This window comes from Galeopterus variegatus, unplaced genomic scaffold (genome assembly GCF_000696425.1).
Source record: "Galeopterus variegatus unplaced genomic scaffold, G_variegatus-3.0.2 Scaffold16049, whole genome shotgun sequence".
Classification (NCBI taxonomy): Eukaryota; Metazoa; Chordata; class Mammalia; order Dermoptera; family Cynocephalidae; genus Galeopterus; species Galeopterus variegatus.
In genome coordinates this window covers 3,654-22,672 of record NW_007742160.1, presented here as the reverse complement: position 1 = coordinate 22,672, position 19,019 = coordinate 3,654, and the positions used below count along the sequence as shown (strand labels likewise).

General features: G+C 43.7%; 1 protein-coding gene across 1 annotated transcript; it reads left to right on the top strand.

Annotated features, from left to right (window-relative positions):
- The first annotated feature begins 1,451 nt into the window (after window positions 1-1,451).
- LOC103582390 (nucleolar pre-ribosomal-associated protein 1-like) lies at window positions 1,452-18,339 on the top strand. Its single transcript, XM_008563997.1, has 7 exons — window positions 1,452-1,593; window positions 6,834-6,973; window positions 7,802-7,953; window positions 8,930-9,062; window positions 13,876-13,972; window positions 16,486-16,571; window positions 18,199-18,339. Exons 1-7 carry the CDS (start codon window positions 1,452-1,454, stop codon window positions 18,337-18,339), a joined length of 891 nt encoding a protein of 296 aa, XP_008562219.1.
- The last annotated feature ends 680 nt before the right edge of the window (window positions 18,340-19,019 follow it).

Sequence of the window (19,019 nt, the reverse complement as noted above, 5' to 3'; positions counted from 1 at the left end):
ACTAACCAGAGAAGAGGACCAGTGTGGACAATTAGTTGAAATTAAGTCTGCCTTTACTGAGTGTTGCCGTTTATAGCCTGAATTTTGAGCACATCCCCTTCTCTTAATATTGCTGCATCAGCTCAAATCTGTTGGGGCAATTTCCTCTGCCTGACCTGCCTACAACATAGGCATTTCCCCAGGCACAACTGTCTTGTTCAGGGTCAATACAATGTGCTTTTTCTACCAAGAAAATCTGAACCCCAACAGACCACAAAAGCCCACGTCCTCAGATGCTCAAAACACATCTGCTTACAGAACAAAATGCAGTATTTCCTCAGACTAGAGGACAACCTGATGGAGAATTCCAGGAATCACCAAATCTCTCATCTAATGTACTGATTCATATTTTGAAGACATACCCAAGTATTGATGAAGTTGCATTAAAAAATGTGCCAGCCCGTTTTTACTAACTCATTTTTACCTCCATTTTATTTGAGTATTTGATATGGCTCAGGAGTCAATTAATAACATCTTAGAAAACACGCTGTACTTTTTTTCCCGTCAAAGCAGTTTTTCATACATTGCATCATTTGCTGTTCACAACAGCCCCGAGGATTGGGTAGGGCTGGCTGTGCTGTCTCTATTTGAATGACAGGAACTTAGACGTGGAGGTCCTACGCTGTCCGTAAAGGGTTTTCATATTTATTTCATTTGGTCCTCTCCTTCCACCCTGCATGGCACAAAGAGCAAGTCTGGGGAAGCCTGGGCTGGAGGTCGGTCTGGGGCACCCCACCAGGCAAGCCGGTCTGGTTCAGGCTGTGACATGTCGGGGGTCAGGGTGAGGGGCACCACAGGAACAAGCCCGCCTGGCATCCAGCCAGGGGATATCCACCCTCCTGGCCAACGCACTGGGCCTCAAATTGTAAAAGTATCGAATCCCACTGTGTTTGAGGAAAGTTCTTCAAGCGACACCGTTGAGGCGTCCTCAGTTTGAGAAGTGAACTCATTGTGCAGCAACGACGCGCCGAGCCCGTCTCGTCACTGTTCAGTCAGGCCGGGAGCGAAGGGTCTGGGAGTTCTTAACAGGGGCCCCAAGAGGGCCACCGGAGTCAGGAGGTGCGCCCGGGTGGACCGCAGCCCACCGCAGCTGGGCGGGGATGTCGTGGAGTGTCCACTCTTCCCAAGCCGCGAAGAAGCCAACCCGGCCCAAAGCCACACGGAAGAAGCCCTGACCCCAGCTTTTCGCCTCCCCGTTTCTAAGGCCCCGCCCCTTCCGGTTCCGGCCTCCCTCCACCTCTTCCGCCAATCTCCCACACAGAGGCCCCGCCTTTTCCATCAGCCCTGCCCTTTCCCGGCCGCGTGTGGGCCCCTGGCAGGTGGACCCTAGGTGCGTGTGTCCTATCTGCTGGCGTGTTCTTGCCAGGTCCCAGCGGGTGTGTGGTTCCCCTTGCGCTTCCGCTCTCTCGGCCATGGGGGTCTCCAAGAGGAAGGCCCCGAGCGGCCAGGGCGACTCGGCGTCCCCCACGAGCGCAGCCAAACGGTCCCGCACTGAGGAGCTCACGGGCGTGCGGTTCAAGGCTCAGCTGAGGGACCCGCAGGGCTCGGGGCCAGGTGAGTGCGGGGCGGCGGGCCCGGGGCCAGGAGCTCGTGCTTGCGAGCTGGTCTCCGGGCCTCGGTCCGGGCGGGGCCTAAGTGGGCTAGACACGGGCTGTCCTTTTTACAGCTTTTGGTTGACCGAGGGTCAGAGCCAAGCCTCCGCTTTTCAGGAAACTGAGGCCCCCGTGATTGGGCGTCCAGGATCCCCGGCCGACCGGGGCAGCTCCAGGACTGCGCGCTGCAGTTGTTTGCCCTGAGCTGTCAGCGACAGCAAGAGGGCCACAACTTGCTTGGTTTTGACAGTCCCATGCGACTACACATTGCTCTAAAACCGGCTTATTGCAGTTGTCAGGAAAGTAAATGAAATGGCCGACTCATTCACACGGCAAATGTTTGTAGAGTCCCTACCGTGAGTCAGATCAGGGCAGTTCAGTGAGACAGTTTGCTACTCCTTGTTCCGTCAGCACCATTTTCAATAGCTTTGACCCTCCAACACTGACACTGACCTGATAACATGTAACAAGCTACCAGAAGCCACTGCAACTACTTGTTGTTTGACCAAGCTTGGACCAGTGACTGAGATGAAGCAGATTCTTTAATTTAATTTCATTTTTTGTAAATTGTGACCACCCTTCACAACTACTTGTAATCCTTTGGCAAGTATCTAGGTTATGAAGAAAGAACACAATTGAACATGTTGTTAAGTGGAAACATTAGCACTGTACTAAAATTAAAAATGACAGTGTTTCTCCCAGGTTAAAGAAATTATAAAATTAATGATCAGAACATCCTCAATTTCCAACTTTTCTCCTACAGATTTTGTTTTTAAACTTTTGGTAACTGTAGCTGCTCGTCAGTGCTAGGAAGGTGCTACCTACTTTAGCACAGAATTATACATTTCACTCATTTAATTTATTCTTTCAGTAGTTACTAAGGTCTATTATTTGCTAGGGTTCAGATAAAATGGTGAATAAAAATCAGACAGGCCATCATGGGGCTTATAAAGCATCATGTGGGGAAGGCAGATATCAATAAAATCACATACATCCGGTTCCAAGCACAAGTCCTTCACAGGAGAGTTGTGTGGTGCCTGAGGGTGTCTGCCTGGCCTTGCATCTAATCTGGGAGATCAAAGAAACCTCTCCTGAGGTAGTGGCCTTTCAAAAGGGTTGTAGAACGGGACAGGGATAGGAACCTTCCTGGTAGAAGAAAGAGCATGTTTAATTATTGAAAAGATCCTGTGTCCATATTTCACGGTTTTGCACAGAGAGCACCATGACATTCAGGTGCTGCATCATTTGAACAGGTGTTGAAAGAAAATCTGGGCTGATGGGTGAAAGTGAAGTAGTTGAAAACATGGCAAAGCTGAAGCTAGTGGGTGAAAGCATGTGAGGCTGTGTTGGATTTGTGTTCGAATCTGGTCTCTGTCTTGAATTCTTTCTCTCTCCCTTTCGATATGCTCTCGTAACTTCCTGTGATAGGTTGCTGGAAGATCAGGGAAATGGAATTGATGGATGTTGAGGGATTTTAACCCAGGCACAGGGAAGGTTTCTGATTATACTCCCTTCATGTAGTGGAGGAAAGAGAACTGCAGGGTTAGAATGGTAAAGACCCAGAGGGCACTCAGGAATGGATCAGTATCAGCATCAGGGACGATCCTGGATCAAGAAGAGTTCTGCAGGCCAGTTCCTTTCAAAGTTTGCCCATGACTTCACTGGCGATAGAGAAAGGGCTTCTTGTAAATGTGAGTACTCTAAAGGTTAAACTCTTGATCTCCCTGGAGTCCCCATGTTGCTTTCGTGTTCCCCATTGCAGTAAGTGATAGTTCCGTTCACTTCTGTGTTCCTGCCAGAAACCTCCCTCTGCCTTACTTTGACCCTTAGCTTTGGTGCTTCTCCTGGGTATCTCAGGAGCTGGTCTGCTGTCCTCTGTTTCATCGTCATTCTAGTCCAGACACTATCAGTCCCTGCTGGGATAGTGGCCAGAACTGACCAGAGTTGGTCTCTTTCCTAATTTTGCTTTCCTATAGCCTCTTCTAATGTAGCAGTCAGACGGTCTTTTAAAACTTCAAATCTGATCATGTCACTCCTCTCATGACGCCTTTCAGTGGTATCCCACTGCCTTTAGGATAAAGTCCAAACTCATTACTATTACTTCATCTAGCCCCATCTCCTTCTCTGACTTCATGTCAGGCAGCCCTCCCCACTCACTCACTTAACCACCCACCCGCCTTCAGCCACACTCTGTACCCTCCAGCCTTAGGATCTTTGCACATCCTTGCCCTGGAGCACTTTCCCGGCTACCCCCAACTCATACTTACTCTTATAATTATTAGGTTCATAGTTACTTCTTTGGAGAAAACCTTTCCAACCTTCCAATCTAAATCTTGTTCCCCCGTTATAACCCCTCATTACACCCTTGACTTTTGCTCCATAGCACTTACTACAGTTTGTCTATTTAAGTGATTGTGGTAGGTGTTCTATAAATATTCATGACGTGGACCTTGGTCTCTGCCACTTGATTGTAAGCACCGTGGGGGTAGAGGCCATTTCCAGTTTGTTCACCAGCATATTCCAGATACGTATAATGCCTGGTGCATGCGGTAGGTGCTCAGTAAATGGTGGATGGAAAGATGAAGGTGCAGAGAGATGACAAGTGTAAGTACATATTAGAGTTTGGCAAATGGTTCCTTAAAAAAGAATAGCGCTGCTCTCCCTGCATGAACAGCCCTTGCTGTCACCTGTGTTCTGTTTTTCTGAGGGAGACGGTAGAGTATTATGTGTGTCTCCTTGGTGCCCATGAGGGTTGAGCTCATGCAACCCACAGCCATCTCTGTGAGAACACCCACCACCCTTGCTCATTATCTCAGTAGACCATGCTGCAGAAGCATGGAGTCTGGCCTCAGCGCCCAGAGCAGTGCCTGTGCAGCAAGGGCACAGTGTGCAGTAAATGTTTCAGGAGTCAGCATGGTTGCCAGGGAAAATGTTGTACCGTGGCATAAAATGGGATCCAAAAAGACCTTGCGAGGCTGACAGAGGGCTGAATGTGACCAGAAATACACTGCTGAGGACAGTTGGAGGCTTTTTTTTTTTTTGAGGCTAGTGTGATGCTAGACGATTTCCATGTAAATTAGCCCTTTTACACCTTACACAAACCCTGTTAGGTAGGTCCTGCTCCTGTTCTCATTTTACAGATAAAGAACCCAAAGCTTAGAGTTCAGTGATTTACTTAGTACCATGCAGCTAGTAAATGGCCAAGCTGGGATGCATGGCTCCAAAGTTTACACTCTTACCTGGTGTGTTCTTAGTATAAGGTCTTGCTCAGGGGTCCCCAAATCTGACCACACGTGTACAGACCTAGGTAGATGTTACTTAATAGCACCCTGTGTGCATCAGGACTGGAATCAGAGACATATAGACTTGCTGTCCAGGAAGAAAGATGTGTTGATCTGCTCTGCTCAGCTGGTAGACCTGACTGCAGTACCAATTCCTATTCTGGGCCTCATGCTTCAAGGGGACCTAGAGTCTGATCTGAACACTGAAGGATCTTGAAACTGTAATCTCTGGAGAGAAGTTGAAGGAAGAATCTGACCTTCAGAGGTGCAGACTCTGGTGATGGTAGCTGGTATGGGAAAGAAAGATTAGCCCATTACATGTAGCCCCAAGGCAGAGAAGGAAGGATTTCCTGGAGAAGTTGGAGCACTCCCTAAAACAGATCCCCCCCCCATATTTATATGAAAACTTGTGTATTTCTTAAAAGACCATTGGTATTTTGCATTTTACTTCATTGGTAATGACTGTTTTGATTTAAATGTTTAGTCCTTTCCTCCCTTTTTTAAGATAAGATTAAGTCCCCCCCCCCACCCAGAAAAGATTAAAGCTCCAATAAGATGTGTGCATTTTAGCCTTTGCTTTTATGTGGCTTCCAACCCCCTGCCATGTCCTGCCTCCCGAGTTTTGAGTAGTGTGGACCAAAGAGTAGAACCAGAGAGACAGTTTTGTAGAACCCAAATTTTGAAGGAAGAGTTCTGAGGTTAGCAGGCACACAGGTGGCTCCCAGTTGGTGGGGTGGGGGGCTGTAGTGGGTATTCAGCTATCAGTGGGGATTGCATTAATTAGAAGAAGTGTAATAGAATTCTCACACTGATGGGAGGGTGGATTTTTAAGGTGAGAACTTCTGGGGTGGCTTCATAGGGAAATAAGCCTGTAGGATGCACTTCTTTGGGCTTGTGAAGAGCGCCAATGTTAGCTGAAGTTCCTGGTGCTGACGGCAGGCCAGGAATGCACGACACTGCATCCCCCATCACATTTAAAACAGCAGGTGTCAGTTCTGTTGAGTGTGCAGGATAGCCCAGCTTTTGAAGGGAGAACATGGGCCCTGGAGCCAGACGGCCTGGATTTGAGTCCTGGCTCTGCCACTTACTTGCTATGTACCCTAGGGCCTCAGTTTTCTCATCCATAAAATAGGAAAAAAAACTAGTCCTAGGGCAGAGGTTTGCAGTGAGAATTAGTTGATGTAATATAGGTAATGCTTTTGGTAATGTTTCATTACCATGTTATGTGACATTTTTATTATCCACATTTTATAGATGAAGGAACAAAAGCTAAGAGGGAGTCTAGGTAAGTAATTGCTAGAGCCAGGATTCAAACCTGTGAGTTATATTGGTTCTCTCTTTGTTTCATTCCTGTACTGCCTTCATCATGTCTTGGTGTTTTTGTAATGTTATACAGATTAATCTGCTTGGGCCGCCATAAAAAATACCATAGACTGGGTGGCTTAAACAGCAGAAATTTATTTTCCCACAGTTCTGAAGTCCAGAAGTCCAAGACCAAGGTGCCAGCATAGGTGGATCCTGCTGAGAGCTCTCTTCCTGGCTTTCAGACAGCTGTCTTCTCACGTGTCCTCACATGGCCTTTCCTCTGTCCACACACACAGAGAGCTCTCTGGTGTCTCTTCCTCTTCTTAGAAGGACACCAGTTCTACTGGATCAGGGCCCCACCTTTATGACATCATTTAACCTTAATTACCTCCTAAAAGGCCCTATCTCCAAATTCAGTCTCATTAGGGGTTAGGGCTTCAACAGATGAATTTTGGGGGGAAATAATTGAGTCCATAGCATTCATAGTAGCTTCTGTGGCTGTTTAGGTAGGTTGGGGAGGGTCACAGAAAAGGGAAAGTAGGTCACGGTAGTGGCTGTGATTGTTTCCAAGGATATGGTTCTTGTAAACATAATATGAACATAACTCTTGTTTCAGCCTTGGAAGCATTTGTCTCTGCTGCCAAGAAGCTACCACGAGAAGATGTGTATGATGTTGTGGAAGGGTATATAAAGATTTCTGTTGAGTGTGCAGAAATTTTCCAGCTCCTGAGTGGAGAGAAGCGGCCTGAAAGTGAAGTATGTTATTCCTTACCTGGCTTGAAGAAGAGAAGAAAGTTAATGCTACTGTTGTGTTAAGCTTGACGAAGAGAAATATGATAGGAATTTCCAAGGCATTACCAACTTTCAGCAGAAAATGATGCGTTGTCCCTATGCTATAGGAATAAGTTCATTTTTGTCTTTATGGCCTTTCAAAGTATTTTAGAGGAAAACGCTAACTTCTTATTAGCATTGGTGAATATTAGAAGGAAGGATCATAAATTCTTAATATAATGTACTTGTTTCCAACATGGTTTGTTTTAACAAGGGAAGCAGGTAAAAACTGTAATCACAGACTCAGAACACTTACTGAATTGATTATTGTCTGCTGGTTCCAAACAGGTTAAAAATTTGATATTTATGATATGAACCTGTTAAAATCTCAGAGGTTTTGCTATAAAGCTGTAGACCTGAATATCCCCAGAGCAGTTCTCATAAATAGAACTTTCTTCTTTCATTTCATCTTTTTTTTTTGGCAGCTGGCCAGTACAGGAATCTGAATCCTTGACCTTGGTGTTAACAGCATCATGCTCTCCCAAGTGAGCTAACTGGCCAGGTCAAGCAAACTGTTCTCTGCTTCCCTACACTGGGAGCAAGACTAAGTCCAGGGCCTGGGTCCTGGCAAGTCAGCCTGCTGAGCTGTCACCTTTGCCTTTATCACCTCGGGCTCAGGATCTGGGCAGGCCTACTCCTGCACGATGAAGGTATTAAGCCTGCAAGTAACTACAGCTAGGACAAGAGGAGCATGTGTGTGCAGGAGGGAAAGAAATCAGATGATTCATAAGTGTTTCAAATCTGTCTTTGCAGATGCTATTAATATTTCAAGTTTTCGAGGCCATATTGTTGAGGACAGCCGGTGATCTTTCACATTTCCATGTTGTGGGAACCAACATTGTGAAAAAGCTACTGAACAACCACATGAAGCTCATTTGTGAGTCCCTGTATGCCTCGGGTTACAGGTAAGTTGCTGCTTTTGTGTGGCAAAGGACTAGCCTTTGGGTTTGGTCTGCATTTGGCTCTGCGTGAGTGCATCTGACCGTTACCTTTGCTCATAAAAGGGCTGAGCTGCTTCCAAGGCTTTTGCAGCTGGGTCTCTGCCCCTCCTCCCTCTGTGGACCAGTCCCTGGCTGTCGCTGACTTCTCTCCTCCCACTTATCCCTCTTGCTCCAGCCCCGCTGCTTTCCTTGATGCTCTGGAACACTCAGACTTGCCTTTCCTTTGCCTATTCCTTCTGCCTTGATAGCTCTTCTCCCAGAGAGTCTTGAGCTGTCTCTCAGCCTTCAGGACTTTGCAAAAGTGTCACCTCAGCAGGGCCTTTGTTGACTGTCCTACATCCAGTAGCATTCCTGCTGTCCTTTCCTGGCCCTTTCACCTGCTTTATTTTTCTCCATAGAGAAAAATATCAATTTGTGCAATTGTGAGGTTGCATAATATTCCATATCTTCCTGTTGACTGTCTCCCTCCATTAGCATGCAAAGCGCATGTGGCAGGGGCCTTGCCCTTCTTATAAAATGCCACCTTCTCAGCACCTAGAATGATGCCTGTAGGTAGCTGGTGCTCAGTAAACCATGGATTCTGGGAAACCATAGAATGGAAAGGCAGCTAGGAGTTCACTTTGGAGCTGTCCATGAAGAAGTCTTCCTCTGTGTCCTGTACACACAGGGACTGAGATGTGTCACTCAGTCACATGAAGGTTTACTCAAGAGACATTGTCATCCTCTTTATAGCTTGTGTTTTTGGATTCTTGTTCCTTGGTCTCGGTTTTTAGATTTTTTTTTTTTTTTAAAATAAAGATCATGTCTCTGTATCTCCTTCCTTCCTTTTCCTGGTTTGGGAATAGCAAATCGTACAACCAAGTATGCAGTTGCCTTTGTGGTGAGGTGGCTTTGTGCTTCCACTGTTCTGATATGTCTGATTCCTTGTGTTTCTGTGCAGGGTGGCTCGAGCCTGCCTGAACCTGATGGCCGCCATGGTGACCCAGGGTCCTGAAGCTGCCAGGGATGTCTGCAGCCATTTTGATTTGAATAAAAAGACCTTGTACACCCTGGTGACCAAAAGGGATTCAAAGGTGAGAATTCCAAGTGTGTTGTCCCTCTTCTGTGTGTCTCTTCCCTTTGGAGGGCTGTAGTGGCTGTTTTTCCTCCCTCTGCCTTTGGCACTTGGGAGTGTATGCCTCATTAGCAACTGGCTTCTGTCTGTGAGGAGGGACTTCACCTCTGGCTGGTGATGGGTCCATCCACCTGCAGAGCCTACACAGTGGGGACATCCAAGGATACTTTAGTGCGGGGGAAGGAGGGCGGGTACTCAGCAGAGCAGCACGTTCCTGGCTGTGACTTAGCTTGTGAGCATCTTCTCTACTGAATAAACGAAATAGCCTCCATGTGCTTCATAGCCGCGAAGCTTGTCCCTGTCCTCTATTCCAGTTCTTTACACTTTGGAGAAAACCCTTAGAACTTTTAAGCCAGCGACATCCTCAAAGAAGACTTTTATGGCTCTTTAATAAGTGATGTGCGCCTCCCAATTAGAACTGTTGTAATGAAAGAAGTAGAGGCTGGATTGTGCCAAAGAGAATGGGAGTGTGAATGGTTGGTTTTTAGTAGAGCTGCAAGAAACAAAAAACAAAAAACCCTGGTGGATCTAGAAGTTGCACTTAGGTTTGGAAAGGTTCTTGGAGAGAAAGTACAGTTTTAGGACTCATGAGCTTGAGAGAGGCCCTCCTCCCAATGCATGTGCAGCTAAGGTTGTCGAAATGCCACATCTGCTTGCCAGATCATTTCTCCTGCTGGTGCTCCAGTGCTGTGAACAGTCACAGCCGGAGTTCTCACCCTTTTCCTGAGCGGAAAGTACCAGCCCTTGTCTGTGGTGGTGGAGAACCACATTAGAATAATTCACTTCTGTAACTATATGTTGCCTTGTTCTCTTGATATTCCTGGGATTTCTGCATTGCCAGATAACAGACTGAAGGGTTAACAGTAATAACACCAAGTAACTTTTACTGCTTTGTGAGATTGGCCTGGTGTTGAGTGTTTTACTGGAATTACAAATAATATTCTCTGATGAAAAAAATTCCAGGTTTTAGTGTCTCTTAGATACTGTGCTTTATTAACATGTCAACAAATTCCATTCAATGAGTAATGGCTCCTGACATTTAAGTGCATTTCTAATAAAAAGAATGCACGTGCTATTTGCACACTAGGGCAAATATCACAGTACTTTGGTCTTAGCTGGCAGTGAGCCTGGCAGAAATTATCAGATACCCTCCTTCCTTCCCACCCCTGCCTTCCTTGATCTCAGCCATCTGAGTTTAAGTGCCCAGGCCACCCACTAAGACCAGACAACGTCAGAAAGCCCCATCAGGTCTTCCCTTCCTGAACCCTGGCTACAGGGCTGCACACAGGTTGTTTCATCTCAGGGCAGGTTATTTTGCCTCTCCGGGATCTATAATATGGGAGTTATTATCGAGTTACAAGTGTTTTTCCTTTTGTAACCTTCTGTATCAAATACTATAAATACTTTGTATGTTGTAGAAAATGGTGTCCAGACCTTAAATTATTTTTATTTATTTATTTATTTATTTTTTATTTTTTTTATTTTTATTTTTTAAAGATGACCGGTAAGGGGATCTCAACCCTTGGCTTGGTGTTGTCAGCACCATGCTCAGCCAGTGAGCAAACCGGCCATCCCTATATAGGATCCGAACCCGTGGCCTTGGTGTTATCAGCACCGCACTCTACCGAGTGAGCCACAGGCCGGCCTATTTTTTTTTATAATACAGGAAATATCAGGGGTATTCAAACATACAGCAGCACAAGGAACTCCATGTACCTGTCATTCAGCTTCAGCCACTGTCATGCCTCCCACCTTTTCAGTTTGTTTTGAAGCAGTCTATCATAGCAGATCCTGCAGTCTATTATAGCAAATAAATCCCAGACATGAATCATATTTCACCATAAATATTTCAGTGTGTACTCTGAACAGAAAAAGACCTTTTAAAGAACAAAACCACAGTACCATTATTGTACCTAACACTATAAATTTATTTCTCAATATCATCTAATACCCAGTTCTTGGTTTTTCCTGATTGTCTCAAAAATGTTCTTACATTTTGTGATTCAGATCAGGATCCAAACAAGGTCTACACATTATATTTGATTGATATGTTTCTTAAATCTCTGCATTTTTTTTTGAATCTTGAGTTCTTCTGCCCACTCTATCTCTTGCCTTTTTTTCTTGCCATTAGTTTTTGAAGATGCTGGTAGTGATTTTTTAAAATGAGTGTATTTTAACATTTTGGAGGGAATTCTTAAGCCTCATGAAGAAAGAGGACTATGGATATATTTATCCAGCCAAAGAAAGCATTGTTAAAATCCTGTGCCAAAGAGCAGTTTTACCAAATATGTTTTGGTCTATTTTAGACAGCATTTTGCAGAATAAGCCCTGAAGAGTTCAGGATGTTTTCTTCCTGGGATAATAACCCTGTGAGGTCCCAGGGAAGGAACAAGGAGTAGGCATGTGGCCGTCTTTCAGTGGGAGTAGGATGCTTTCGATGGTGTGTGCTGGAGATGGGGCAGGGCAGGCAGAGGTCCAGGTGGCTGAGTAGGAGCCATGTGGTGGCGAGCCTGGAATGGGTAGATGCTGGTTGTTGGGAATCTCACTTAGTTCCTCCACAATGTCAGGAAGCTGAAATTTGGGCTTGTCTGAGATATATAAGATGGGAGCCAGGAGGTGGTAACTAAATTCCTTTTCATTTAGAAATTTATTGCTGGAGGGATCCACAAGAAGATATAGTGCACCTCCACTGTGTACAAGCAAGATGGAAAGATCCAGAATGGCAGATAACTGAGATCAGCATTCCAGGCTCCTCACTCCCAATACTATTCAGCATACTAAAAAAGAAAAAAGAAAAATTGTGGGATCTTTCCATTAGCAGGGAAAGGACAAAATCTAATATAATTTTACCAGGCAAGATTTAGCATTTTACCAGCATTCATTTGAAACACAAGGCATGTGTAGACCAAGATGACAAATTAACTGTGTTTGAAGTAGGTGACATGCTAATTTGAACGATGGGGCATCTAAATGGCTTGGGAACAGTTGTTACTTTAAGCTTCCTGAGGACAGGGATGGTATGTTAGTCATCTTTGCATCATCTGTCAGCCTGAGATTATGGCATCTTGCTGTAGTGGGTGTTTTATAAACACTGAATTGGTGAGTGATGGCACTGGAGCATTGCCAACACTAAGGAAATGCAGCTGATTCTCAACACTAGTTGTCGTCCCAAACTCTGTGCTGTGAAGAGGCTCACAGACAGGTCCCCAGGACAGAGAGGACAGTTGAAGTTCTCCATATATTTGGAATAAACCAGCATTGGTCTCATACAGTCTTGCTGAAATGCTGTGTGACATGAGTGGAGGTAAACTCAGTAAATACGATGAATGTACAAGGTCTTCGCCCAGATGTTAGAGAGCACTGTTGGCTATCCTTTCGTTTCTCCGAAAGAAGCATATATCCAACAAAACAAGATGGAATTAGTTAAGTACTTGCACAGAGACCTAAATGATGCCAAGTTCGGTCCTTGCACCTTGAGAAAAAGTGAAATGAGAATGCCATGGGAGCCCTGAGAAGGAAGAACTTCTCTGTAGTTGAACTTACAGCAGTGTGTTTGTACAATCATTCTTATTATCCTGATTCTGGTACTTAACTTACTTAGCAGCTGTGTGACTGAGTTAATTTTCAAGGCCTCAGTTTCCACATGGTAAAATGGGTATGGTAAGCATCTGTGCCTCAGGTTGCTCCGAGGAGTAAATGAGATAACAGATGTGCAGCATTTGGCGTAGCGCCTGGCACATAGTAAGTGCTCAGTAAACATCGTTTTATCATCATCATGATTGCTGCTACTGCTGCCACCTCTATTGCTACTACTACTTAGTAGAACAGAACTATCCGGAAGGCCGAGACTACTGTTGAATCTTTCCAGGCATTCAGGGCAGTAATTCTCTGTCATATTAACTTATTTTTTGGCAGTGAATTAAGGTACCTTTGGAATAACTGGGAAGTAGGGAAAAGTTTTTGGTTAAGCAGTAGAGGATCTAAGCACACTTGCTAGTAGTTCTGGAATGGCTGAGAGTCCTGCATGACCACGTGCCTTGGGTTTCTTAGATGTAAAACAAGGGATGGTGAGACAAGGCTTTGTTTTAATGATACTGGGAGGGAAAATTGATCAGATGGCTATAGTGATTTCCTCAGACATGTTGGCTTCTGGTCATGGCCTTTGGGCCCTCACTGAGAACAGCTGCTGCCTTGGGCCATGGCTAAGACCAGTGGGACAGTGTGGATTACAGTACTGGGAAGATGAGCTAGCAGAGCTCGTAACATGATAGCATCTGTGCTTTGATTCCTGGTGTGAGTTTATAACTTATTTATAATATCTAATAAGAAATAGACATTACCACATTGATGTCTCATCAAAAGCAGCAGCAGTCTTTCCATTAGCTCTGGATTTTTGAAAACATAGATAATTTCCATCAGCAAGAGAGAGGAGGTGGGTCTAGGTGGCTTGATAGTCTCTTGCTCCACACCAGAGTGGTCCATACAATAAAGAAATTTATGTAGTATAGTCGGGGAAGGGCCACAACTATTTGTTACCCATACTTTTGTATTGAGAATAGGGCTTGAAAAAGAAAGAAAAGTAGAGAATATTGAGGGGGGAAAGAGCAGAGAAAACTTTTGCTTTCCATAAAGAGTGAGTATTGGTTTCAGACTTCCATCCCCTGATGACAGGACGAGACTGGAAGGCTGGTGATGTTGAGACGGGAGTTGTGTTCCTGTTCCTTTGGTTCTGTGTAATGTGCATGTGACATGTGGGTCTCTTTGTTCTCCAGGGAGTGCATGACGTTCGGCTGGCCTACATTCAGTTTGTCCTTTCCTTTTTAATTGCTGGCGATGACAGCACTATAGTGCAGGTGTTGGAGGTGAAAGGTAGGTGCTTTCTTTTGTCCCTTAGGACACCCATTTGCTATTATTTTGAAAAACCTACGGCAAATCGTTTCTTCCAGGTTGAAAAAACCCTGCAGCCTGTGCAGCTGCTGTATGCACTGGAATGAAGGGTGTGTGTGTAGGGGGAGTGATAAGCCTTGGTCAGTGCCATTTTGATATCAGTGGTCAGAATGAACAGAGGTATTCCTGTTAAGCCACCTGGAATGCTGAGCAATTCCCTAACAGAGGATAAATGCAAACCTGAGAGGCAGCTTGGCAAACAAAGGAGGCTTTATGGCTCCAGAATGTACACAGATTCATCACCTTAGCTAGCTGGCTTTCCTTAGTAATTGTGTTTTTAAAAATGAAGTCTAATTACTTTGGTACTCTGCCCCATATTACCAGAATATCAGTAATGGGGCTTCAGAGAATTGTAACTTGACCATCTTCTGGTAGCTGTCTCCCTAGAACGAGGCTTGGCATAGTTTTGTCTATTGAGGCCACTTGCATTTTATCAAGAGATTCATTGAGATGGTAAATGACAGCACTTAGCTTAGTATATGGCCGTTGCTCAGTGAGATTCCCCAGGATCATGCCCTGTCTGGAGGTGAGGAGCAGTTCCATGTCCTGGCTGGAACTCTGGTGCTATAGCCTCATGTGATCAGGTCTCCAGCCCCGCTCCCACCTCCCCCAGGGTGGGAGACCTGAGCTTCCTCCAGAATGTGACTGCCGGGGCTATTAATAGAATGGTGTGGGTGGTGGCCCCCCTATATGTCATCAGCCTGGTCTGTGTAAAGGACCTCATCACTGCTGCGCTAGAACCACATGGGAGAGGAGGTGCATTCTCTTTGCGTGATTTAGCCTACAGATTTTTCACCCCTGCTTACTGGCAGGTACTAATTTCAGGATGCCCTGCTGCTGCCAGGGCTGGTAGTTTCTTTAAAATTCTCTTCACTCATCTCAGTTTCCCAGCCTTTTATTAAGGGACAGTGGGTACTCATTCACATCACTGAAGGGGGCAGGGATTGACTTCAGTATAATAATTCTGCTGGGCAATTTGGATGTATGCATCAAAACTTTTAAAGTGCTTGATCCAGCAACTCCATGTTTAGTCATTTATCCTAAGGAAGTAATTAAGGATGTGAATGGAGGGTTTTTTATGGCATATGTTTTCCTATTAGCTGAAAATTGGACTTGTAACTTTCCACTGGTAAGGGATTGAGCAAACTGAAGATAGTCCTAAGATGGAATGCACCTATTAAAAATGACATAGAAATATATTTAATGACACAAAAGTTTTTTAGCAACATATCATTGGGCATAAACTCAGTTATAAAACTGTCAAGTATGATCCCATTTTACTAAAAGTTAAATAGAACAGTATGGATATATCAGAAGGTTAACAGATAACTCGGAGTTTAACAGTCTTAACTCTGGGTAGTGGGGTTATGGTTGATTTTAAATTTTATTCTTCTTGGTTTTGTATTTTCTGATTTTTCTTTTTTTAAGAATGATGGATTTGCTTTTGTGGAATTTGTGTGCCCAGTAAGCATATATGGAGCAAGTAAAATTGTGAGTGCTTTGGTGCTTCTGCCCAGTGTCAGCAGTGCTTTGATGTAAAGATATAGCATCAAGCTCTGGTGGCTGTTTCCCTGAGAATCAAAAAGTAGGAGAAAGCAAAAAGTAAACAAAATTACACAAAATTCTGTCACCAGCCAATAAAATGATGTCCATTATTTTAAATGTATTTTTGAGCAAGTCTAAGCAATTTCTTCTGAGAAATCTTAGAAGACTTTTAAGTCACCTGGAATGCATTCTCATACCTTGCATTCTCTTTCAAACAGTCTTTTTTTTTTTAAGATGACGGTAAGGGGATCTTTTTTTTTTTTGTCGTTTTTGAGACCGGCTGCACCGCACTCAGCCAGTGAGCGCTGTGAGCGCACTGGTCATCCCTATATAGGATCCGAACCCGCGGTGGGAGCGCTGCTGTGCTCCCAGCGCCGCACTCTCCCGAGTGTGCCACGGGCTCGGCCCGACGGTAAGGGGATCTTAACCCTTGACTTGGTGTTGTCAGCACCACGCTCTCCCAAGTGAGCCATAGGCCGGCCCTCAGTCAGTCTTAAGTTAATTTTACTTAATGTGAGAAAAGGAAGGTGAAACAACTAAGTAACTACTGAGCTTCTTAAAAAGTTCTGTCTTCACCTTTAGATAGTCTTGGTTTCCTACTGTGAACTTGAATAATTAAGAGAGACAAAATTAAAAAAGAAAAAAGGAAATTGTATTGTTTGCTGTACAATTTAAACAGCAGTGTTCTCTCATCTGTTCTCATTTTCAAAATACTTTAAAAAATTTTTTTTAATTTATTAATTTTATTATGTTTTTACATTCTAAGATATGGCAGAGCAGTTGGGGAGGGGGTGAGGGGATGGGAAGGGAAATAGGGTGGGAGGACGAATGGGGGCATGATCAAGGTCAAAATACTTTTGAGTTTAATGCTTTGAAACTTTTACTTTCAGAATTTATCCCTTGCATCTTTAGCTCAGGCATAAAGGAAGATAGGATTTCTACCATCAATATTTTGTTATCTACCCTGAAAACAAAGGTACGTGTTTGGTGATCAGCATTTCTGTCATTGGTTCTTTCTATGTGAATGAAGAAATATTTCCCAGCATTTTATAGGATTCTAGGGCTATAATATCTTATATAGGTTATAGTTAATTTAGGTTGAATGGAAAACTGTGTCTTAAGCAGAAACTCTTTCTTGGTGACGAGCAAATCCTGGCCAGAAAGTTAAAGAACAGATGAAGCAGCCGCTGATGCTCAGGCAAGGCTGCTGTTTTATTAAGGTAGCAGGAAGACTGTTAATCAGCATTTCACAATAAGTAGTGTAATAATTGTGAGCTGTAAATTATAAATAATACTTCATTTACACATCTAGCAAAATGTTATTTTGTGTCATGTTCCATATTCTGCCTTTTACAAGCACCTTATAAACATGTAAAAACTTGCTTAAAGGATCACTGTCTTTAATATGGAAGCACCTTAAATGATGAAGTAGAGAAACTATGACACTCCCAACATGAAAAGTTATCAAAAGTCCATGTGAAAATGCTTTCCTTTCATGGTATTTGAAAACTGGATGTCAACTGGAGGCCTTTTTGCCCTCCATGGGACATTTGGCAATGTTTGGAGACATTTTTTGGTTGTTATAACTGGGGAGGTGCAACTGGCATCTCGTGGATAGAGACCAGGTATGTTTAGATGCTGCTAAACATCCTGCAGTACACAGCACAGCCCCCACAGCAATTATCTGGCCAAAATGTCACTAGAGCTGTGGTTGAGAAACCCTGATTTAAGGTAATGCAAATAATGACATACAGGTTTTTTCACCTACCAAAATAGGATTGACTCTTTAAACCAGTGATACTCAAAACTAGTAAAGATATCTGGAATAAGGTACTTTCCTGGAGGAAGTATTAGTTACAGCCTCTGTGGAAGACAGCAGTTCTGGCAATATGTGTCAAGGTTTTGAATATGCGCATGGACCATGTGGTTGTTCTGAACTGAGGGATTGCTTCTGAACCAACTGGGGAATGTATTTGAAGTGCATATATCTGGGCCACACCCCCAGAGATTCTGGGCTAGGTTTGGGTGGAGCTGAGAACTTGTGCCACACAGTTCCATTTGTAAGAACCTGTGCCAAGTCCATCGTCAGAGATGCAGTGAAGACTATCCGAGAGTATTGATCATGGCTTTATGAAGAACAGCCAGCATTTGGAAACAACCTAATTGTAAACACCAGGGGAATGGTTAAATAAGTTATCCTGTTCATAAAACGGAATGGTATTTAGCCCTCCAGAACGATTTTCTAAAGGAATTTTTAATAATAAGGAAAAAGCTCACACCATATAAGTAAAAGCAGACACAAAACCATATGTAATCACAATCTCAGGCAAAAATAAATAAATAAATAACCAAGACATATACATGTATATTGTGTGTGTTGGCGGTGAAGTATGGGTGGGGGCTGAAAGGAAATATACCAAAATGATAACTGGGTATTCTAGGAATATTGGTGAATTTTGGTTTTCTCTGTAACTTTTTCTTTTTTTTTGACCAAGTTTTCTGCCGTTAGCATGCATTGGTTTTATAATGATGAGAAAACAAGAAACAGTATTTAAAAAATAATTGAATTCCTTGAACGTTATTTGTTTTATTATCATTTTCAGGTAGTTCACAATAAAAATATCACAAAAACCCAGAAGGTGCGTTTCTTTACCGGGCAGTTATTGAACCACATAGCATCTCTCTACAGCTGGAATGGGATTGCCGATGTGAACCTGGAAAACCCAGGAAACTTCCAGGTGTAGTCACTTTTGGATTTTAGTTGACCTTATCCTTGGTGTATGGTCCTCACGGTTGGGAGATGGAAGAATCCCAGCACTACACTGGACTTTAAAACAAGTCATCTCACTCAACTGTTTCTTTTGGCTTGTGGTTATATGGTTATATTCTCTTTTAGGAGCAATATGACTTTAAATTTTGGGGTTTTTTACAGTAAGATTTTTTTAAATTTCTGAGGTATGATATAAACCGTATTTTTTTTTTAAATGAGAAAACTATTCTTCCCTTTGGCTGAGTGACATTTTAATTTTCCCTGCAGTGCTTACCTGATAGATTTATGCAGTTCATCTGGCCTCTCTCTTCCTCCTCTCACTTTGCCTCTTCTTTTCCTTCCTTCCATTCTTTCATATCCAGTTTTTGGAGTTTCAAGGCTTGTTTCTTTTATTTATTTATTTTTTTCAGGATCCTGAGTGTCTAGGATTGTCACCCACTGATGTGTATGACTTTTTCTGTAATAGTTAATTCAAGTGCTAAATTAAAACTGTTGCTTTCACATTGACCCAAGGCCAGTGTACATTTTAATTTTCCTCATTTTTGTTTTCCTCATGGTGTTTCAGAACATGGACTTGGCCAGAACAGTGAAGGCTCCGAGTTCCTGTTAACTTTGTAATAATTTACCTGTCAAGAGCCTGCTGTTTCATTTGCT

What these genes read in the sequence shown, in the direction of transcription:
- LOC103582390 (XM_008563997.1), top strand. Translation starts at nt 1,452, where the DNA reads ATGGGGGTCTCCAAGAGGAAGGCCCCGAGCGGCCAGGGCGACTCGGCG. An exon ending in TGACCAAAAGGGATTCAAAG is followed by an intron (nt 9,063 to 13,875) that starts GTGAGAATTCCA and finishes TTTGTTCTCCAG; the next exon opens with GGAGTGCATGACGTTCGGCT. An exon ending in TATCTACCCTGAAAACAAAG is followed by an intron (nt 16,572 to 18,198) that starts GTACGTGTTTGG and finishes TATCATTTTCAG; the next exon opens with GTAGTTCACAATAAAAATAT.